Source organism: Pezoporus occidentalis, unplaced genomic scaffold (assembly GCF_034315485.1).
Source record: "Pezoporus occidentalis ecotype Australia unplaced genomic scaffold, CSIRO_AGI_Poc_V1 ctg72, whole genome shotgun sequence".
In the NCBI taxonomy this organism is placed as follows: Eukaryota; Metazoa; Chordata; class Aves; order Psittaciformes; family Psittacidae; genus Pezoporus; species Pezoporus occidentalis.
Window position 1 is genome coordinate 1,486,159 of NW_026916072.1, and position 20,444 is coordinate 1,506,602.

General features: G+C 42.2%; 1 protein-coding gene across 11 annotated transcripts in view; it reads right to left on the reverse strand.

Moving 5' to 3' along the window:
- The window catches only part of MEGF11 (multiple EGF like domains 11), a 268,163-nt gene that overhangs the window by 86,310 nt on the left and 161,409 nt on the right, over positions 1-20,444 (reverse strand). For all 11 annotated transcript variants that reach the window (XM_062601762.1, XM_062601760.1, XM_062601766.1 and 8 more), the window contains 4 exons: positions 13,025-13,271; positions 11,314-11,434; positions 6,219-6,355; positions 1,245-1,457 (listed from right to left, as the gene is read on the reverse strand). In XM_062601762.1, the coding sequence (XP_062457746.1) occupies positions 1,245-1,457; positions 6,219-6,355; positions 11,314-11,434; positions 13,025-13,271 (718 nt within the window). The remainder of the gene's footprint in view (positions 1-1,244; positions 1,458-6,218; positions 6,356-11,313; positions 11,435-13,024; positions 13,272-20,444) is intronic.

The following is a 20,444-nucleotide window of genomic DNA, read 5'->3' on the forward strand; positions in this document are numbered from 1 at the left end:
AGCAAGGCAGTCAGGTCCCTGCCTGCCTGGTTGAAAACTGAAGAATGTCCGTATCAAGGGCAGATTTGCTTGGGCATCAGTTATCCCCAGCTCCCTCTGAAGCCTACATCATGCTGACTTGGCTATGAATGCTTAACGTTAACAGACAGAAAACAGAGGAAATCAAGTGGGAGCTGAGGGGCTCAGCATCTTGCAGGCATGGCAAGGAAATGTGGGCACTCTAGTCCAGTGGAACAGCTCAGGCCAGGGTGGTTTTGCTGTCCACGCTCCCTTTACTGCATGTGAGGAAGTAAGGAATCTCCAGATAGCATTTCCAGCAGTCAGTAAACAAGGCAAGAAGTTACAAAAGGTAAATAGGATAATAAGACAATAAGGAAGAGTCTTAAATTCTTCCTTTTCAGGGTTTGCAAAACTTATTGAAGCCTATAGCGGGAAAGTAAATTCAACCTATCTCGTGTTAGGTGCTCAAGTCTGTTTGCAGCTCTAGCTCTTAGTAGTGAGAACCTCAAGAACCAGGTCCTAAAAAAGGCAAAAGGGAATAAACCATCAAAACCCGACCTTTTAAGTGGGGTTTATTCCATTTTAAGTATATTTCCCTGATCTTTATTTTCCTGAATATTTCACAGGTACACATATTGAATGAAGAGCAAAAAGAGGCACACATGAGAAGTCTACTTTGACAATGTCAATGTTGTTACAGTTCCATAGGCTGACTTGAGGATATTGATTTCAGTCTATTTATACATCTGCCTCAAGTGTTTTCAACAAGGTAATTTGCCACGAGACATAAACTGAAGCAAATTAGGTTTCATTTTGAAAGTCCCCTCGCTGTCTATGGATCTAACAGGAAAACCCATGTCATAAAAAGAGACAAAGTGATGGATTTGAGTAAATATATCCCTATTTTTAAACTTCAGTGTGTCATTTGACATACATATGGGCATTGTATGACAATTCTTATGCCTAGAAGACTACAGCTACAGTATAAGGCCATATGCCAGGTTGTTTCAGGCTGTAGAAGAACTGTTCTGATGGTTAACAGATACATGCTTAGTAGCTGGCTGGACTGAGGCTCATGGTTCCAAACCTCAGGTCATTTAAATCAAAGGTTGCAAGCCAGATGAATTGTCTGTGTTCTTAATTAAAACTAGAGCAGAAAAGGGAGTGGGTGCAGTTAATTAAATATTTTCCCAGTGCTTTTATTTGACCAGTCCCTGCACTACTCTCTGATTCAATGTACGTACCTGAGAGTGTTGGTAATATTGCACGGACATTTCTTGTTGCATTTCAGGCCATAAAACCCTTCTGGACACATTCTTTCTTGGCAATAAATCCCTTTAAATCCAGGATCACATATGCATGCTCCATTTACATGGTAACACTTTGCACCATTTTGGCAGTCACATCGTTGTGTGCACTGAAAGCCGTATGTCCCAATAGGACACTCTTCTTGACACCTGCAATGAAGTATATGAGACAGGATCCAATCAAATGCTGTAGCTTAGTCTGCTTCTGACTTTTACACAGAGACGTTGTTGTTGATGAATGAAGTACAAAATTATTGCTCATTTATTTGAGTAATATACTGTGGATGATGGTATCAGTGGAGTGGTGCGATATCTTGGGCACACAAAGTGCTGTTAACTGAAAGTGCATTAATCTCTTTCCAATTATATCCTGCAAAATTTGCATTAGTTAATACTACCTTAGTTAACAAAGTGCATTCTTGTTTCCTGGACCTTGACAATCCCATTCATCAGCCATAAGAAATTGATAGGGAATAAGACACTTTATAAAAACCCCCTCATCTCTTTGCTTTCTCTTTATTACAGAAGGATCATGCACCTTCTTTAAAAGCATATGGTCCTCTTAGTGCTAATGAGGATTGAAAGGGAATGTGCTCTATTAAGTAATACTGAGTAAAGTGCTCTCCAGCAATGTGTAGTTTTACTTTCCCTCCATGCTGTCACTGCACCAGATTTATACCAACTAGGAGAAAATAGACTCCTTTGTCTTTTTTGTCTGTGTTCTGAGTAACTAAAGCTCAAATTTGCTTTTCATCTCCTACTCCGGGGATGCTCAGTAGTATAAAATCCCAAGACAAATCACTTTCATGCTCCTTAGTGTAGTATGCTCTCCAAAATTGCCCACATTTTTAATATTTGAACCTGCAAACACTATACACAGATTGCTTTAAATTGCACCTTCCACGCACTGTTTAAAATATGTCCCTACTGGATACATGATGAAATCTGCCAAAAAGTCTCTTTCGTTGTCCTACACAACCAGTTTCAGCGTTCCTAATATTTCCTACTTTGAAAAGCTCAACTAAGGTCCTACAGAAAGCAGCTGATTCTGTGCTTGACACAATTCAGTGGTTACCAGATTCTGCAACGAGTCAGTCCTACAGTTTACGTGATCCACCGTGAAATACAGACAGACCTTTTCAAACAGAAAAAGAAGCCCAGAAAAGTCCAATTCCCTTATCGCATGGATGCCAGATATTGGAAATTGCCTATCAGCATTAATTTAATCCTGAGCATTGATTAAAATGTATACTGTAAACTCAGTGGATAGAGGCAATTGTTAAATGTCTTTCTGCAGGTCATTTCACAGCTGGCAGGTGAGAGTTAATATTATGATCAGTAATAAAAGATTAATGTGTGGTGCAAGCCAGGCAAAACTGCAATGAACACAGTCAGTGTATAAGAAGAGCATTACTTTTGCAGCTTTAGATGATCACAGTTTGCTAAAAATAAATGAACAAAACAAAAGGCCTAGCTAGTGATTTAACTGCAGCAAGCATCCACACAGCTACTAGTTATACAATCCAAGTTCAGGAGTTCAGATTGGAGCCAAAGAGAGAGAAGCCTGTGACAAACAGGAAAGGAAAGAGCCCAGGGAATCACCAGTGGCACTGGCTGCTCTCCCTGCTGCTCTCAGGGAAGTTCAGCTGCAAAGGAAGTAACCTACAAAGAGTGGGTAACATTAGGACTGAAACACTCAGCAAATGAAATGCAATGAAGATCGTATTAAGATGCCTTACGCCTCTGCTGCTGTATACAGCTCTACTAGTTAGCAGGAGAACACTGTACTCAGCGAGATGAATACTCAGTCAATAGTGCACTGTATCATTCTATATTTATAGAAGATGAAGCATTACCTAGCAGGGAGAAAAGCATCTGGAAATGAAATATTGACGACCTAATCTATTTATATAATTAGCCTTTTTCTACTAACAATTTAACCAACTTACTTATTTGGAGATCAAGCAGCTACTGCTAATGAATTTTATACAAAGAATACTAATAATGACTCCTCTGGAACATAAGAATAATCACAGCAGGAATTAGCTTTCTACTTAAACATCTTTCCTTTGCAACATATCAATCTAATGTGTCCACAGCACCATTAACAACCAGATACATTGTTCAATTAAATTACAAAATGAGCTGCTAAGCCCTAGTTATGTTTCTTGTTTAATTTACATTGCTTTCTGCCTATCTGGGGACATTTGTATTATAATATCCACTGAACTTTAATATGTACTATAATTATTTGGGTTGGGATAGGATAATATGGCTGTCACCTGTAGAATTAATGAAAGCAATTTCAGAAAATATTAAGCATAAGACAGCCTGTTTAACAGATGAACTTACCCCACACACCTACATTCTTTCCAGATATGTTTTCTTCACAGAATAATGCTGTAAAAAGTATTTTAGGCTTTTCTGTTTGTTTATTTTGAAACCATGCTACACTTACGTAGCACACACAAATACTAAAAGCCATCCAAAACACACTAACCTGCAGATTGCCATCCTGTAGAGAAAAGATGCAGGTGCAAACACAACAACAAGAGAATTAGTCTGCTCATAGACTAAACGTGGTGGTTGTTCTGTGAGCTTTAGTTTCAACAGCAATACAGAAAACAAAGTTCAGACAGTATGTTCGTATTTCCCATCAGCTGCTCAACTCTCAGACACCCCATCCTTAGCTTCTAACTGTGCTTCTGCTATTATTCCTTTCCAGTTTGCAAAACATACATTTATGTGACACAGGCAGTCATTGCAGCAGAGCACAAAGCTTCCTGGAGTTATTAATAGTGCTTGCTGATTTCCTAGATACTCAGTGCAGAGCTCCTTCCTGGAAAACAGGTAGGGAACAAAGGTGGCAATTACACTTACATGGACCTTTATGACCATTTTATCCCCACAGATATTTATCTAAATGGATGTTCTTCATGAGACGATGCCCTGTGGCATTATTTAGGACTTACTGACTTAGTAGCTAAAGTGTATTTACATTTTTATTGTGGTTATTCAGAATACCTGTTGTTCTGAAGAAAATTTTTTCAGTGCCTTGTATAATTTAATAGAGAACACTACCTTGTTGTGCAGCAGCATTCTCCTGCTATCCTTGCAATTACACTGTAACACTGCAACACCTGCATGAGATCCAGAGCGTAAAATAGACTTTAAGCTACAACAGCGCTGACTACTCTGTCTCATTGTCCATGCTGTATGAACACCTAACTAGGGAAAGCAATTTAGGCTTTTAAAGACCTTGTGCCCACTGCTGTCCTCACTGAAATCAAAGGGCAATGTGCCCTCAGCAAGCTGTAGTTAACAGCAAGGTAAGGGTTTGTGTGCCTGTGGAGAGCAAACCATCACAGGCAGCATGCCGTCGCAGCCCAAGTGAGAGGCCAGACTCCAACTGAACATAACGAGCCTAAGGTTTCACTTCCCTACTTGAAGGCTGATTAAAGACTGATATATAAATATGTTTTAACCTTCTGAGAACCCATTTGAAAGGTGGGAATTTCTAGGCTATTGCAGCTTCTCCCTGCTGCTAGAAAAGCTTTCCAAACTGACAGTTCACTGAACTTTCTTCTGTTCTCATTCATCCCTCCACCCTCCTGCATTTCTGCTCTTCAGCCTCTCCTTTCAGTGCCTACATTTTACTTCCCTGCTCCAGGAAGGGGTAGGTGAGCTTTCTGCTTGCCACCTCCTTTCCTCATTCCCAACATGAGTTATATTGGCAGTTGAGCAAAGAAGCTGGCTCAGCACTGGGCTGCTGCTGGGAGCTCCTGACAGCTCTCACAGTTTTGATTCACCTACAGCCAGAAATCAATCTAGGTCTGCAATAATCAAATGAGGAGACTTAGAGAGAGAGCCTGTGTCAGCTTCCTGAGCATGGCCAAAACTTGGGATTGACATGGGGACAACTGGGGATTTACATGCGGTCACCAGTGTAAGTGTCCAGGCTGCACCGTTGCTTCTTTTAGTGCAATTGTCTCCAAAAGGAGAGAGAGAGAGAGAGAGCTTTTGTTAGCAACAATAATTAAATGGTACCCAGTGGCTGAAATCACTGTCTCCAGGTGGAAGATGGGAGAAGAGAGACACCCTGATGTCTTCTCCACTAAATTAATTTGAAATAATTCATATTTCCACCATAGTCAACCACAGGCAAATCCTGATGTCACCTCAAGAGCCACCTCCAACTACCACAGTCGATAAATGGGATCGAGGAACTTCCACGTTTAATGGGGAAGAGCACAGCCTTCTGAGCCCTGAAGGTCAGTCTCTTTGTGTGTTATAAAGACCTGATGATTATACAATGAAGCAAGAAATGAGAAATTCCAATGAGCAGGGCTAAGCCAACATGTGCTGCAATCCCATCTTGACTTTGCTGTGTAGTCATTTTGCTGAATCCACGACACCTTTGTAGAACAATATTATCACCTCCTCTGATAGATTTATAGGTGAAGGCTCTGGTTTATAAATTCTGAGGATTTATCACCTTTTGTTGGTGCCTGAGATGGATCAGTGCTGCAACAGCACAGAAGGGGCTGAAGGAAGCATTAAACTGCTGCCTTGCTCACTCTCAAGGTTATTAATTTATATAAATACAGTTCATTTACATATCTTGTAAACATGCAATGCTCCCTATTAAATTTATCACTGTAAATATCTAAATTAAATGTAATCCATTAGATTTTAAGTTATATTAAAAAAAAACCCTGTAAGTGAAGAGAAGTGCCAATAAAAAGTAGTAACATTGCCACATTTATACTACTCGAACTGCTTCAGAAGGATGAACCTAACTGGAACAATGGAAACATAGCACCATTTTTGAGAGAGTGAGATTGTTCTAGAAGGGGTGTAAATATTGCCAATCCATGGTTAAAACTAAAGGCTTTTGGGGTTGATTTTTACCTGTCTCCTATATAGCCAGCTGTGCAGATGCATTTTCCTGTCACCGGATCACAGTGTCCTCCGTTGTGGCATGGGCAGTCCTGGCTGCAGTTAATTCCAAATGTTCCAGGAGGACATGGCTGTGCACACACCAGCCCCTGGTAAGGTTGGAGAAAGAGCAATAGTTCAGTCAACATTCATAATGCAGTAAATGTCTATATGCAGCTTGGGTTTTTATCGCCTTTCTCGCTAAAACTAGATCTAAGTGTAGTGGCAATATTCTTTCTGTTTAAGATGGGCTAAAGACAATCTCAAAACCTAAGGGAATACTTAGGAAGAGAGGGACTCTTGGAATAGCTGCACCAGGAGGATGAAGTTCTGCTAGTTGTGATAGCTTACAATGATCTCCCCTGTTCAGACAGCCCTGCTTCAACCAAACACGAAGAAGACCAAATACAACTGCTGGAGAAGTCCCCTACTGCTTTTCAGATCCTGCCTACTTCATCCCTTTACTCTTATCCAGCCTTATCTCTTCAAGCAACACAAAATGGTACCTGCCAGGGCTTTGTCTAAGACCTGGAGAGGACAGCACAGCAACACGAGACTGGGATAGCTGCAGAAAGCCACCAGTGATGACATAAAAGCAATTTGATTGTCTACATCAGCAGTGCAGCAGCCTTGGCCAGAAAATGTGATTTTGTACTGGAATATCTGCCTAATCCCCAAACACTGCCTGGATGCATCATCCAACATCCTCCCAGCCCCTAATCCCCAGCTTTGGAGCCACATCTCAGTCCCTGACCTGCTTCGATTCCACTTTTTCCTGGCCAAATCCCCATCTCTAAGCTGTTTCCTCCTTCCCCTCCCTGCTTAACCATCACTGAAAGTCAAGAAAAGAGACTGTCACTTTTGCTTGTGCTCCCTGGCACTGCTCATAAGGAAAAGCAGTTGCTGGGCAAGACCTATTCCAGCTGTTCAGCCCTAGGGCAGAGAATGCTTACCATAGGCTGTGCCTTTGGAGAATTTATCTGCCAAACTCAGGTGGTTTTCCCCCAGGTATCCCATAATGTCCCTACCAAGTAGCAAGGCCTTACAGGGATTTCCCAAGACTTTGTTAGAAGTTGTATGAATGTTTTTTCATGTGAACAAACACAAAATCTGAGGCTGGCACCCAGCTGAGGAGCTTCAGCCAAAACAAGTCTGGCAGTGCTGTGATCTGAAGATGGGGTCCTATAACAGGAAACGTTTGGCAACTGCAGCAAGTGGTGCTGCTGCCAGTGCCATGCACAGTGCCCAGCGTCTGAGAGAAACAGTGGGGTTCTGTCCCTGTTATTGCTTTGTTTTAATCTCTCAGAAGTCTTATTTCCCCAACCAAGCCCCAGGGGCTCTGTGTTGTGAACAAGACACGTATTAGACACAACTTATACAGAACATAAGCCAGGAACATAACAGCTGCTTTCACTCCTTGGGGTTCTTGCTAAAGCAGTTTGGGAAGTTTAGCAATATCAACAAGCCCAAAGTGGAGAGGCTGCTCTTCAATGTAATCACAAAACATACTTCAAGCCTTTCCCAGCCAGTGAGAGGTGGCTCCTTGGCTGTTAAATGGACAGGTTGGCCTCAGATCAAGAACTTTCAGATTACAGTGTTAAAAACCTGGTGTCTCTGGACTTGAGTGATACACAGCACTATAGATCTGGAAATGGAAGTGTCCATTTATCTTGGTAATAAATACTTTCTCTCTGCACGTCGCAAAAGCAACAGGATTTCTATCAAAAAATGATGAGAAAGCAATACTCTGTGATGCATCCCCCCAGAGCTGTGAGCATCTTTAGGCATACTTTTTGCATTAGTATGTACTAAAGGAATCCAAACCATCCCTCTCTGGAGAATCAAATGTCAGACCAACGTTTCCTGCTGCTTATACATCTAATCAGTAAAGTTCACCCCATCAGCACCTTTTTTAAAGCCCTGATCTCATCAGCTTCTGTTTTTGACATTATTTCCTGTATTATTACCATTTTGTAGCAGAGAAAAGATTTTTTTCTGCTCCATTTTCTCTCAATCCCATGTTTAAAATCCACAATGAAAGGAAGAATAGACAAAAAATACAAATTACAGTTGCTTCCTAAAGCCCAGAGGCAATGAGGAAGAAGTGATTGGCAGAATGCGTTGTATTAACATGGCACCATGATGCAGAGCCTTGAGGATGGGATCTGGGACCCAGACAGGGTGTGTTGCCAGTGACTAATGTTCTGTCATGTAAGGGAAGATTGTAGCTTTCCTGAGCAGGCAGAGACTCCTTCAAAAGTGCTTCTGAGAAGCATCGTAAATGCTAAATTTAACTTTTCTCCCTAGTTCCTGAGAGTGCTTGGAGAATTTAATACTGCAAATGAGAAAGATGTATAGAATTAAACCTGTAAATTGTTAATGAGGCCCTAAAGCAACCACCCGCCAACTCCCACAGCCACAAAGACACAGAAGTGGAAAAAGCCCAACACTGTAGTGGGCTGGAAGGCACATTTTGTTGACTGGTTCAACAACATCTGCTGGGAGCCAAAATCCTCTTGGTGGAAAAAACATGGGACAGTAAAATCCTCACAGGACACAGCTCCTATAACTTGTTGTGCTTCTGGGAGAGGCTGCACTGGCTGGGAGGAAGCAGGAGGAAAGAAGTATTACAAGTCATAAAAGAACCAGGCTTTGAAGATGACAGACCCAAGGAAGAACCCGAGAACCCAGAACTTCCTCCTATTCAACTTACTGCCTCCCCTTGCAAGTCCCACAGGCAGCCAAGCCCCTGAGGGAGCTGAACTGCTGTTAATAAACCTATCCTAGGAAAGGATAAAAGTTGCAGCTCACCCAGCAGCAATAAAATCCAAGTATAAATCCAGGGAGAATTCTTTCCTTCCAACGTGGTGGTATATTCAACACATCCGTGCAGTCTCAAGCCTCAAAATCAGCAAGTAAAATTCCTGATGTCAAAGCAAGACTATCCGCGGTGTGAAATAAAATGAATTCTGTCTAGCAAACCCATCTCGCTTGCTCATTTACAGCCCACTCATGTCTCACTTCCCAAACCATTCCCACCACCAAGAGTTAAAAATATAGCATGAAGAAAGTATTTTCTTTCTCTGTGTGTACTGGATTACCAGCTTTTCATTAAAACCCCGGAGGGACCCTTTATAGTTAAAATCTCAACATTTACAAGCTGAGTGCTTTTACTTATAATTTCAGTTTCTTTCCTCGGAATACTTGATCTCTCTCTTCAGTTTTAAGTTATGCTTGTTTCAAACATCAATTGTTAACTCTGGGGTTTCTCTGGGGACAGAGCAGCCAACAACACACTTTTCAGGAATGTCTCTCTGGGCCTCTAAAAACTCCAGGCTATAAGGAACAGGGCAGAAATGTGCAGGAATACACGACCATAGGTGCTGTGCAGCCCCAGTGCTGCAGCTCTTCTTCAGGGTCTATGCTGCATCCTAAAGGACCCCTAAAAACTTCCTGCTCTCTTCTGACTTCTCACCTCTTTAGTGACTTTTAACTTTGCAAAAATAGAGAAAACTCCGGATAAAATATGGATAAGGAAGAGTACAGCAAACCAACTCAGATCCTGAGAAATACTGGCATCAGAATCATTGAATCCCAGACTGGTTTGGGGTTGAAGGGACCTTAAAACTCATCCAGTTTCAATCCCCTGCCATGGGCAGGGACACCTTCCACTAGAACAGCTTGCTCCAAGCCCCTGTGTCCAACCTGGCCTCGAGCACCCTCAGGTGAGGCGCTCACCCTCATAAAACATATTTTTATGTTAATCACTTTATTGATCACTTGTAGCAGTAGTGCCAGAATGGACTGATCAGCCCTCAGAAATAGCTGAATTGCTTCCTTTGTGCTTTAGCTCCAGTACTCTTTCGGAAAGAATCTTTGCTTTGTCTCTGCTGAATGCCAGTGGAGGGTAAGGTACAACCCTCTTACTTAGAAGCTATGCCTACTTTGTCACTTGAAATGGAATAGCATCACCACCATCTTTGCCATGACTGGCCAAGTTAGAGACTCCAACTCTCCAGTTAGGAAGAGATTTTCCATGCACAGCTTTCATCAGAAATTATGGGCAGCAATCTTCCTCTCGGATGTTGCTGCCTGACAGCCACCAGAATCTTATGGTTGGTACTTTTAAGCTGAAAGCAGCTTTGTCATCAAATGGAGGCAGCATTTGCTCTACTAATCTACTAAAAGAATATGAACATCTCTCTCTGTTCTTAAATGTTTCTACAGATGCAAGGCCACATCAGAAGCCACGGCTGTATGATGATCTTCAGGGTCTTCCACATATTAAAATACAAAGTCACAGCATTTGTATGCATTAAAAACCAGCAAGATTGCCAAGAGACTAATTGTCAGATACAGGAAAAATGCCAGGAAATTTAGTACAGCTAAATGGTGTGTGTGGGCCTGTGAGACTTGGCAACCCCCAAGAGAGTTAATTATTACATTATTGATAAAGTTGAGGACTTTTAAAATGTTTGGCCTTGCTTTCTTGACACAAGGGATTAAAGGTTAGGGCAATTTGCTCTCTCCAGTACAATGCCTGATGCAAGCAAATCTATTGCAATCAATGGGAATTATGCCTGAGTAAGGACAGGACACTGAAGCAGTCTCTGGTGCTGTGCATAGTGCTGCTTTCACAACTGCCCAAGCCACTGAATTCCCCTTTGCTTTTCCCTCTTTCCTGAAGGGGAAATGGGACAGTGCCTTCGACAGTGTCTAAGGCCGCAGGGAATATCCAAGGAACTGTAATTCAGAGACACATTCTCCTACGTAGAAATGTAATGAGTAGAATCATCATAGAATCACATAATGGTTTGGGCTGGCTCACCTAGTTCCAACCACATGCCAAGGGCTTCCTGTTTGTTTTAATACCGTGATAGTAGCTACTTAGAGTGGTGGCCTGTCTATGTCAGCGCTGTGCACGTGTAACAAAGGTGGTCCCAGCTCCAGAACTGTTAGAGCCTTGTAAGAAATACACATCACAAGCACATAGAGAAGGCTTCTCCTGAGACACTGAACAGCTAACTTCCTATTCCTACCTCTAAATGAGTATGAACAAAGTACACACCGTCCATCCAGGAGGACAGGAGCACTCTCCAGTGATGTGGTGGCAGACTCCTCCATTCTGGCATGGGCAGCGCAACTCACACTGAGCTCCGTGGCTGCCTGGGGGACAGCGTTCTTCACAGCTTTGTGGAGGGAGAAGGAGCAAAGAAGAAAGAGATCACTGAAAAGAACTCAGAGAACACAGTAAATGAGGAACATCCCCAACACAAGTCATCATGGGAGTCCTTATGTACATTATGAAACCTCAGCAAGCCTCAGCTGGCATTACAAATTACCCAAGATTTCTTCTATTTCAGCGGGATTTATTTATGTGCCACGGATTCAGGGCACTGTAAGGCTGACACATGTGTGTAATGTTTATGCACATAAACATTACATAGTCACTACTGTGTTAATATTTAGTAGTGACTATGTAATGTTAATCATTTAGTCACTACTAAATACATTTAGTCACTACTAAATACATTTAGTCACTCCTAAATGTTAACATTTGCAGTTTAAAATGGACTGGCAAGAACTCAGCATCATTTAAAGGCTATTTAAGCTCATTTGGTCTCTCTCAGTATTCATGGGAGGCCAATGTAAGGTTAATCCCTGCAAAAACTAGTGTCTCCTATATTTGCGCATTGGTGCTTTCCAGTATTACTTCTTCCTGTAACCCCAGATTCTGGAAGTGCAGCAGGTTCTTCCCCTAACTGACTATCCTCTGATGAAGATGTTCATACATGTCAGGGATTGGCCCTGCAAGTACTTACTGCTGAGAACTGGCATACTAATGCCAATGGGACCACTGTAATAGTCAGCAGAGACTTTAGCAGTGAGAGCTTCCAGGGCTGAGGTCATAACCCTATGAGAAAATCAGGTACTAAATAAAATATTCAAGAGGTCTATCACTAATTTATGAGGGTTAATATTATCTTTATCTTTTACATTCCCCTTTATGCAGGTCAACAAATAATATTAGACTGCAGAAGTATGAAGTCACCTGTAACAGATCTCCAGCCAAATTCTAAACTGAATTCTCTTTTCCCCTTAAATAATTTTGAAAAGCATAATTACTTCTGAAACTACTGAAAGCTCTCTAATGAGAAGTGATGTTACCCTGTGAGCAATGTGAAACGAGGAACTATTGCTTGCTGTCCTAAAATTAATATGCAGATTTTGTGAGTCCTACTGGTAAACCTTCAGTGTGGTGGATGGGGACTCAGCTACATGATTCTTGTTAAAGTTAATAGGAGTCACACTGCTAAATCCCTGCTCACTATGCTTAAAATTTACCCCCTAGATAGTAAGCTGATATAGTTAGCAGCAGCGCTTCCTCAGTTAGATTGAAAGTCAAATAAACTGGGGATGGTAAGTCCCATTTGATACTGCATTGGACTGCTAATGACTAGAATGTCCAATTGCTTATAAAAACATAACTGTAATTTGGATTGTATTCACATACTGAATTACGAGCAGGTACAACTGTTGTACAAGCTGGAAGATATAATGGATTTTTAAATCCACTTTAGCACTACATTTTATTTTATAATGCAGATGGGTATAATAAGCAGCAAAAAAAGAGACTGATTTAGTCTCAAATTCTGTTATCCGATTTCTAGGAAAGGAAGTGTACAATACACAGACTGTGTGAATTTTGCCGTTGTGTTAAAAGTGGTTAAAGCAGGGTTTAATGATGCAGAGTAAAATCCACCCATCACTGAACTTACAATACCCCGGTGTACCCGGGAGCACAGTGACATTCTCCGGTCCTGTGGTCGCAGGTGGCTCCGTTGTGGCACTGGCACTCCAGCTGGCAGCCTTTGCCATAGGTGCCAGGGTCACAGAGCTCCTCACAGCGCCAGCCTCGGTACCCGTCTGCACACACACAGGCCCCGGTGATGGGGTTGCACAGGGCCTCATTCTGACACTGGCAACGGTTGCTGCAGTGGGGTCCCCAGTGGTCGCTGTCACAACCTGGAAAACACAGAGTCATTTACAGGGTGATTAGGAAAGTGCATCACAAGCACCTCATCCCAGCCCCCTGTGCTCAGCTTGGGAAGCAGGCAGAGGCTCTGTTCACACCAGGAGCTTTCCCCAGTTACCCCCCTGCACTTGTATTACATCTAAATTTGAGGACTTTGTTTAACACCCTTATTGGATCAGGAACTAAATCTTTTAATATCCTGTTTCTTAGTGCTCTTAGATAGCTGAAAGGAATGAATTTATAGTGGAATCAGATGCAGAGTATCACATCCTGACTGCAGCGTAATTAATGGCAGGCAGTATGGCCACTCAAATCTTGTAGATTGAATAATGTCATCAAATACTGTTTCTTTGCACTTGTTCCCATAAGATAATAAATACGGTAATCAAAAGAAGAATTTCTTTGGTGATGTTTTTGGGGGTTTAGGGTTTTTTTCTTGGAGTAAGGAGATGGTAAGGAAGAAAATAACACTGGAGACAGGATTTCCTGAGGCTGACCAGGCTTAGGGTGAAGGTGTGGAGTGTAGATGTCAGGTAATTTCTGTGCTGATACAGTTAGCACTATACTAGCATTACACTAGTACATACAACAGTAGCATGTACGTAAAACAATATGTACTAGTGATACAGAAGGACCCCAAACCCTACAGCCAGTGACATGGGGTAGAGGTTCCCAATGGAAACAACCAAAGCACAGTGGGTACCCTCCACATGACAATCCTGCCTGATCCCTCCTCCTTGTGTGTGGACCACAGGCAGCATAAGAGAGGGAAGTCAGCAATATAGAAGCAGTCTGGTCCTGGCTTGCTATAAAAACAGCAAGTGGCACCTGCAAAAACCCCCTTTAAGATGTACACATACTGAACAAACAGCTCAAAGCAAGCACCCAGAGGTTAAGCTTTTCTCAGTAAACTTACATGACTTTAAACTGACAGAAGGGAGATTGAGATGGGATTTTAGGAAGAAGTTCATCTCTGTGAGGGTGCTGAGGCACTGGCACAGGCTGCCCAGAGAAGCTGTGGCTGCCCCATCCCTGGCAGTGTTCAAGGCCAGGCTGGACGCAGGGGCTTGGAGCAAGCTGCTCCAGTGGAAGGTGTCCCTGCCTGTGGCAGGGGGCTGGGACTGGATGCTTTAAGGAGCCTTCCAACACAAACCATTCTAGGATTCTATGATTTGCCAAAATGGTCACCTACCCACCACTCAGTAGCTTTTCAATACAGCTATGTCAAGGGTGAAGAAAATCATCATTCTCATCAGAACACAGTTGCTGGCAAAATTCCTGCTGAAGACCCAGCTACAGATCATTGTCCAGGTACAGCTGGTTTTGATTATACCAACAATTCTTCTGCTAACATAAAATCCACCGCCGTGCAGGGCCTGAGTGTCTTCACAAACTCTATTTGCCAACAAGAGCGCTAATCCCCAGATGACACTGGCTGCTTTGAAGGCCTGGATCTCTGCTTCCAAACTTCGCAAGGTAAATGTAAAACCGACTTAATGCTGATGCTCTTGCCCTAGAAATTTCATAGTCTCTCCTTCTACAGTCCATGGCTATAAACCCACACAGAGTGACTGTATCAGTTAATTTTGGCAGTATTTTTGTCCTTCTTGAGAAGCAGGTTGCTACTGGTCCCTGAGAGGATGTTCAACAGCAAAGGAAGAGAGACTTCATTCAATTTGCACTGCTGATTGCCAGTTTACAAACTTCTGTTTCTTGAGCAAGTGTTAAAGGCCAAAATAAACCCATAAGAAGACAGTTACAGGGTCTCCAAAAGGATCTGCAGGGTCTTACAGGATGCAGAGATGGTTTCATGTCCTGCAGAAAGCAGAACACGCAGCGTACCCCTGTGCCTAATCCTGGTTCTGCCTCACACAAGATGTTTTATTGCTTTGCCTCCTCTTTCCCACAGCTGTAAACAGTGATGATAGTTCTGCACTGACACCACTGGGAGCCGAACAAACAAAATCTCGCTCTTTATAAGTCTTAAATTATTACTGAGAATCTGTGGAAAGAGATGATCCATCTTTATTTCATATAGACACTTGCTAAGGCTCTGTAAGCCTTCTGGGGCAGGGAGTAAATCTGCTGGAGCTGATGGAGTTCCCCAGCAATTTCTGTTCCAGAAACACTGATTTGTTTTCTGCAGAACTTGAACACCAAGGGATGCAGTTCTGCACCTCCACAAAGGGTACACATCTGAACCACAGCCCTTTGCATGGGGAAGTGGAATGTGGGAATCAAACTTAACCCTGCCCGCTTCAGGGACTTGGTTCCTACCTCATCACACCTCGCTTCGAGACCTGACTGCCAGACTGTGGGCTAATATAATTCCAAATGCAATTAATTTGCTTAATAGGAATAAATAACACTCACTAGAACATGTGAATTACATCCCTGATTTTCTATGCCTCAGGTGAGCGCTCCACCCATCAGATTTGTCTGCTCTGTTTGTGTTCTTCACTTTGCAAGAATGTGAAGGAGTGAGAAACCCTTTTATAGGAAGGGAAAACCATTTCCCATCATCAGCTCAAGCATCTTATTTCACATTTACAGTGTCTGCCCTAAACACAGCTCTTTTTATGTAAGTCAGTCTCATTTGAACACTTATTTACTATATATATATATTTGGTCACATGCTTGTTTTCTCCCTGTACCAAATTTCACCCCACAATCTAGCCAAAGGGAAGAGCAAAATGCTGAAGGAAAGAAGAGAAATTCCTCTAATTGGTTTTAAGATCATAAAAAACTGAATCTGGATAATAAAAGAAGCCTGCTGTGACCAGAAAACCAGCTGGCAGTTAGATAGATTCTTCCACAGGCTTCTAAGTACAAGACATCAGTGAACACACATTGCAACATTCAGTATGTTTAGACCAAAGTAGCTAGCCAGAATGTTTTAACTGTCTATGAAATAAAAGAGCTTCACATACCAGATAGCTACTCAGAATGTGAATTTCATGGGGATTTACTAAAGAGAGGACATAAAAATGAGGATTAAAGTACATCTGAATGCTCATGGAAGAAACTGAAAATACAGAATTACAAAAAGATGGGGCTTGTACCAGGTCTCATTTACAATGCCCGATGCAGCCTTTGCACTTGTTAGGCTTCTTTTTATGTTCCTAAAACTAGTAGCAGGTTTTGACTACAGTTCTCTAAATGGTTTGAAACTAGAATCATGGTGTGTGTCTAACCAAGGTGAATATGGTGTGTGTATCTAACAAAGGTGAATATAGTGTGTGTGTGTAACCAAGGTGAGCATCCCATTGTGCCTCTAGGGACAGGATCCTATATACACACTGACAAGTTGGTCTCTTCTAAAGTCTTTCCCTCAGATGGTAAAGGTTTTCTGCTTTCAGCTATCAGTTCAAACCCTATTCATTTCATGCAGTATTAATTCATCCACTGCCGTTTAATTGCAAGGGGTATTGAGTATAATTCATTGGCAACGTGTTAGTGTAAAATCTGTGATACTGAAATATCAGCCTCACCTGATTTTACACTGCAGCAATCTCGCAGGAAAATAAGATCTTTGTTGCTCAAAGTTTACCAGTTCCTGTTCGCTTTCTTTTCCTGCTTTCCTTTAAGTCCCATGTTGCAGTGACAGTCTGTGGAGCTGCAAGTAAATTCTTTACCTATGTGATTTCAAGCTATTTATATTGAGATAACTCATACATCTGCACTGTGGTAGCCTCTGAACCTTTATAGAGGTAGGCAGATACAGAGTTGATGATAAGCTAAATCCAAGTACTTCTCAAACAAGTAATTCCACTGAGCTCAACAGGACCCCTTGTGTGTGAGACTACTGAAGTGTGTAACTAGCTGTGGGACGAGGGTCTGGTAGTTCCTGTTAGAAAACTAACAAACAGGAGAAAACAAAGACTTCAGCAACCAAGACATACTTTTTCTATACACATCAGAGTGGTAAATCCTAGCTGGTGTGTTACAGTGATTCCTGTTTCTGAGACACAGGGCAAAGCAGCCTCAGAGCCATGGAAACTGCTGCACTTCTGCACTTCAGGATCATTGGAATCCCTTCTGTGGCTGCAGAGAGGCCATTCTAAAATACAACCCAGGCCTAGCACAGCCTGGTCCTGCTCTTTTTCATAGTCCCTGTGTGTTACTATAATGGAGATAAATAATAACAGCAACACCATGTGAACAGAAAGCTGATTAAAGCTTACACAAGTGCTACACTGTAAATGCATATGCCATTAAAAATGTCAAAATGATACAGAGACTTTAACTATACCATCAATAAGAAAAGCAACCTGAGAGTGGTGATGTCAGGGAGGTACAAATGTTCCCTTCAGACTGCATGGATGTCAATACCATGAGAGATGAGTCTGAAATAGCCAGCGCTCCCCTGGGAGATGTTACATTAAAGGGAGCTGCCATATTTCAGGTCACGTGTGAACATTCCCTGGCAAACATGCTAACTTCCTCACTTTTTCTCCTTCAAAAATATGACTGGAGATCAATTGCCACCAATAAAAATGAACATAACTGTAAAGAACAATGCTGGGTGCCTCAGCATAATTGCAGTTGTCTGCATACAGTAGTCTGACGGGTGAAAGAGTCATCCCTCATGGAAAGCTTGCTCAAAACGGGACAGTTTTTCTTCCTCTCTGCATCCCTACCCCTAACTTGGAAGCCTCAGTGAGGGCTAATTGCAGCCAGCTCTGCATATCCAACACTAGTCATGCATGACATCCCGTTACCAGTTCTGTCCTGTGGAATGCTCAAGGAAGACACACTGGAAGTGCTGCTTCACTCCCAAAGGGCTGTTTTACCCTCTAGGAATGGTCAGTGTGCTGTGCTCTGGGTCAACAGAGCTGCCCAGTACTGAGTGCAGCAGCACAAGATGGCCAGCAACAGGGCAAACACACAAGTCTGAACATTTAGCAGGTAAATAAAAGCTCTCCAAAGGAAGAGATGACATTTATCAAGCGACTTATCCCAACAAGACAGGGTCAGAAGTACTCTTCCAGTGCTTTTCCACCCCTGTGCAGACACACTAAATATAAAGATAGCATCTTCTGTCACAGCAGCACCAGACTCCGTGGTCTTAGGGTCCATGATTATGTCGTTCTAGTTAGCATAAGCCAGTTTGTGTCCGTTTTTATTGCTGTGTTCTGGGCATGCAAAGTCAGCAGCACACTCACGTACAAAAGGCACAGCTGAAAAACACTGAGCAGTTGATTTTCCCAGCCGAAGAACTCTGGATCCTCTTTGGCTGATGGGGATTGTCAATGACTCCATGATTTAAAGGAACTTTTGGCAAATCTGCTAATAATTTGTCAATGACCAATACTCTGGAATGCTTCCAGATTCAGTTTGAAATGTTTAAAAGAGACATTAACCTTCAAAAATGCAAAGGGATAAAAGAGCGAACTTACTAAATCTGGGAGGACACGGTGTAACACTGGTTATTTTGAATTTATTTTGAAATCAGGACTACTTTCCCCCCTTAATATAACTGTACTGTAGAATAATTGTATGAATATCAATTGAGGTGAAAGGCTGCCCAAACCCTGTGTGGGGTTATTTTTGATCTAATTCAGTTTTGGAATCCGGCTGGCTTTTAAATGGTTGGCCCAGCTCATGCAAAGCAGGCAAAGAAACAGCAAAAGCTAAAGCACATGCATGTAGTGAATAAAAGAATGAAGCAATCAGTTAGCTTTTTATTCCCTGCACTTAGTCCGAGAATTACAATCCCTGTGTTGAGCTGATGTCTACTCACTGTACAAACATGACTCATTCTGGCACAGCTCAACACCTTTGGAAACAGGAGCCAAGCCAGAAATGGGTGTGAAACAAGGTCCCTGAAGAGGGAATCCCCTTACAACAACAGTTCACATCACTTGGTGTTTGGCTCTGAGCAGTGCCGTGTCCCTCAAGTCCTGGCACTGCAGGCAATACCAATACACTTGTAAAAGCATGGGCCAAGGTACTGAAAAATCACTCCCTGATCTGCTCAATTCTAACAAAAAAAAAAATCCCATTTATCTCACAAGACTCTTTACCCTTGGAACTTCTAACCCCTATTTATGAACGATGCTGTCCTCAAAAGTACCTACATTGTCAGAAATACCCTTCAAAGATGTTCTTACAAATGCTTAGAGACCAACATTCTAATTCTGTGATTTCAGAATGAGCTGATTTTCTTCTTCATAACCGTATCAAGACACTGACAATTCACCATGAGACAGCATGTCTTACTCAGGTCTTAAAAACAAGAGAGGTCCTATAACTGTCAAGGCAATGAATAGGTTGGATTTCTGTAAATAAATACTTTCTTGGGGGCAACCAAGTTACCAATGGATTTTAATAAATAACCCTGCTCCAAATATAATTTAGATTACCTGAACTGTGTCACAGGCATTTAGTTGGCAGCACTGGAAACATCCAAGGTCAGGCTGGACAGGCCTCTGAGCAGCCTGGTCTGGATGGACATGTCCCTGCTCATTGCAGGGAGGTTGGACTAGTGACCTTTAAAGGTCCCTTGCAACCCAAACTATTCGATGGTTCTATGATTGTTCATTTTCCTCTGTAAGAAGCTTTGTCTGGTCCCTGACAGGTTCTCTGTTATGCAGAATTTACTGTCTCCAGTTTTAGCTTCAGGCTCACTCACCCTGTTGGTTTGAGGAATAGAGGTAAGGGAATTTCAGCTTAAATCAGTAACCTGGAGCAGTAGTTTTTGCTTGTTAAAGTACATTTTTATATCTTTTTCACTGACAAGCTGGGACACCTTCCATGTACAGAGCAATAGCTTGAAATCTAGCTGAGCACTGTCCCACACCCAGGGGTGTGCTCAAGTGTCCCCTGGGAAAACCTACCTGTACTTGATTGAACCATAAAGAATGTAATTTGAAGACACTCAGTACCACCTCTGGGTAATTCATTACCTCCATTCCTCAAAGAGTTCGTCTCTATTGAAAGCAATCAGCAATTAAAGGTTTCAGAGGCTTAGCAGGACTTCTCTTACAATTGTTCCTAGTAGATGCCATGCGGCACTGGCTGTTTAATCTCCATGTAGTAAGTGGTCCACAGAGATGGTGACAGCCTTCTTCTCTTAGGCCATTACCCTCATGTCAGAGGTTTGTTCTAGTCCATGTCAATGAATGGTCTGTATATCAGCCTGATGACACCCTTGAAAGGAT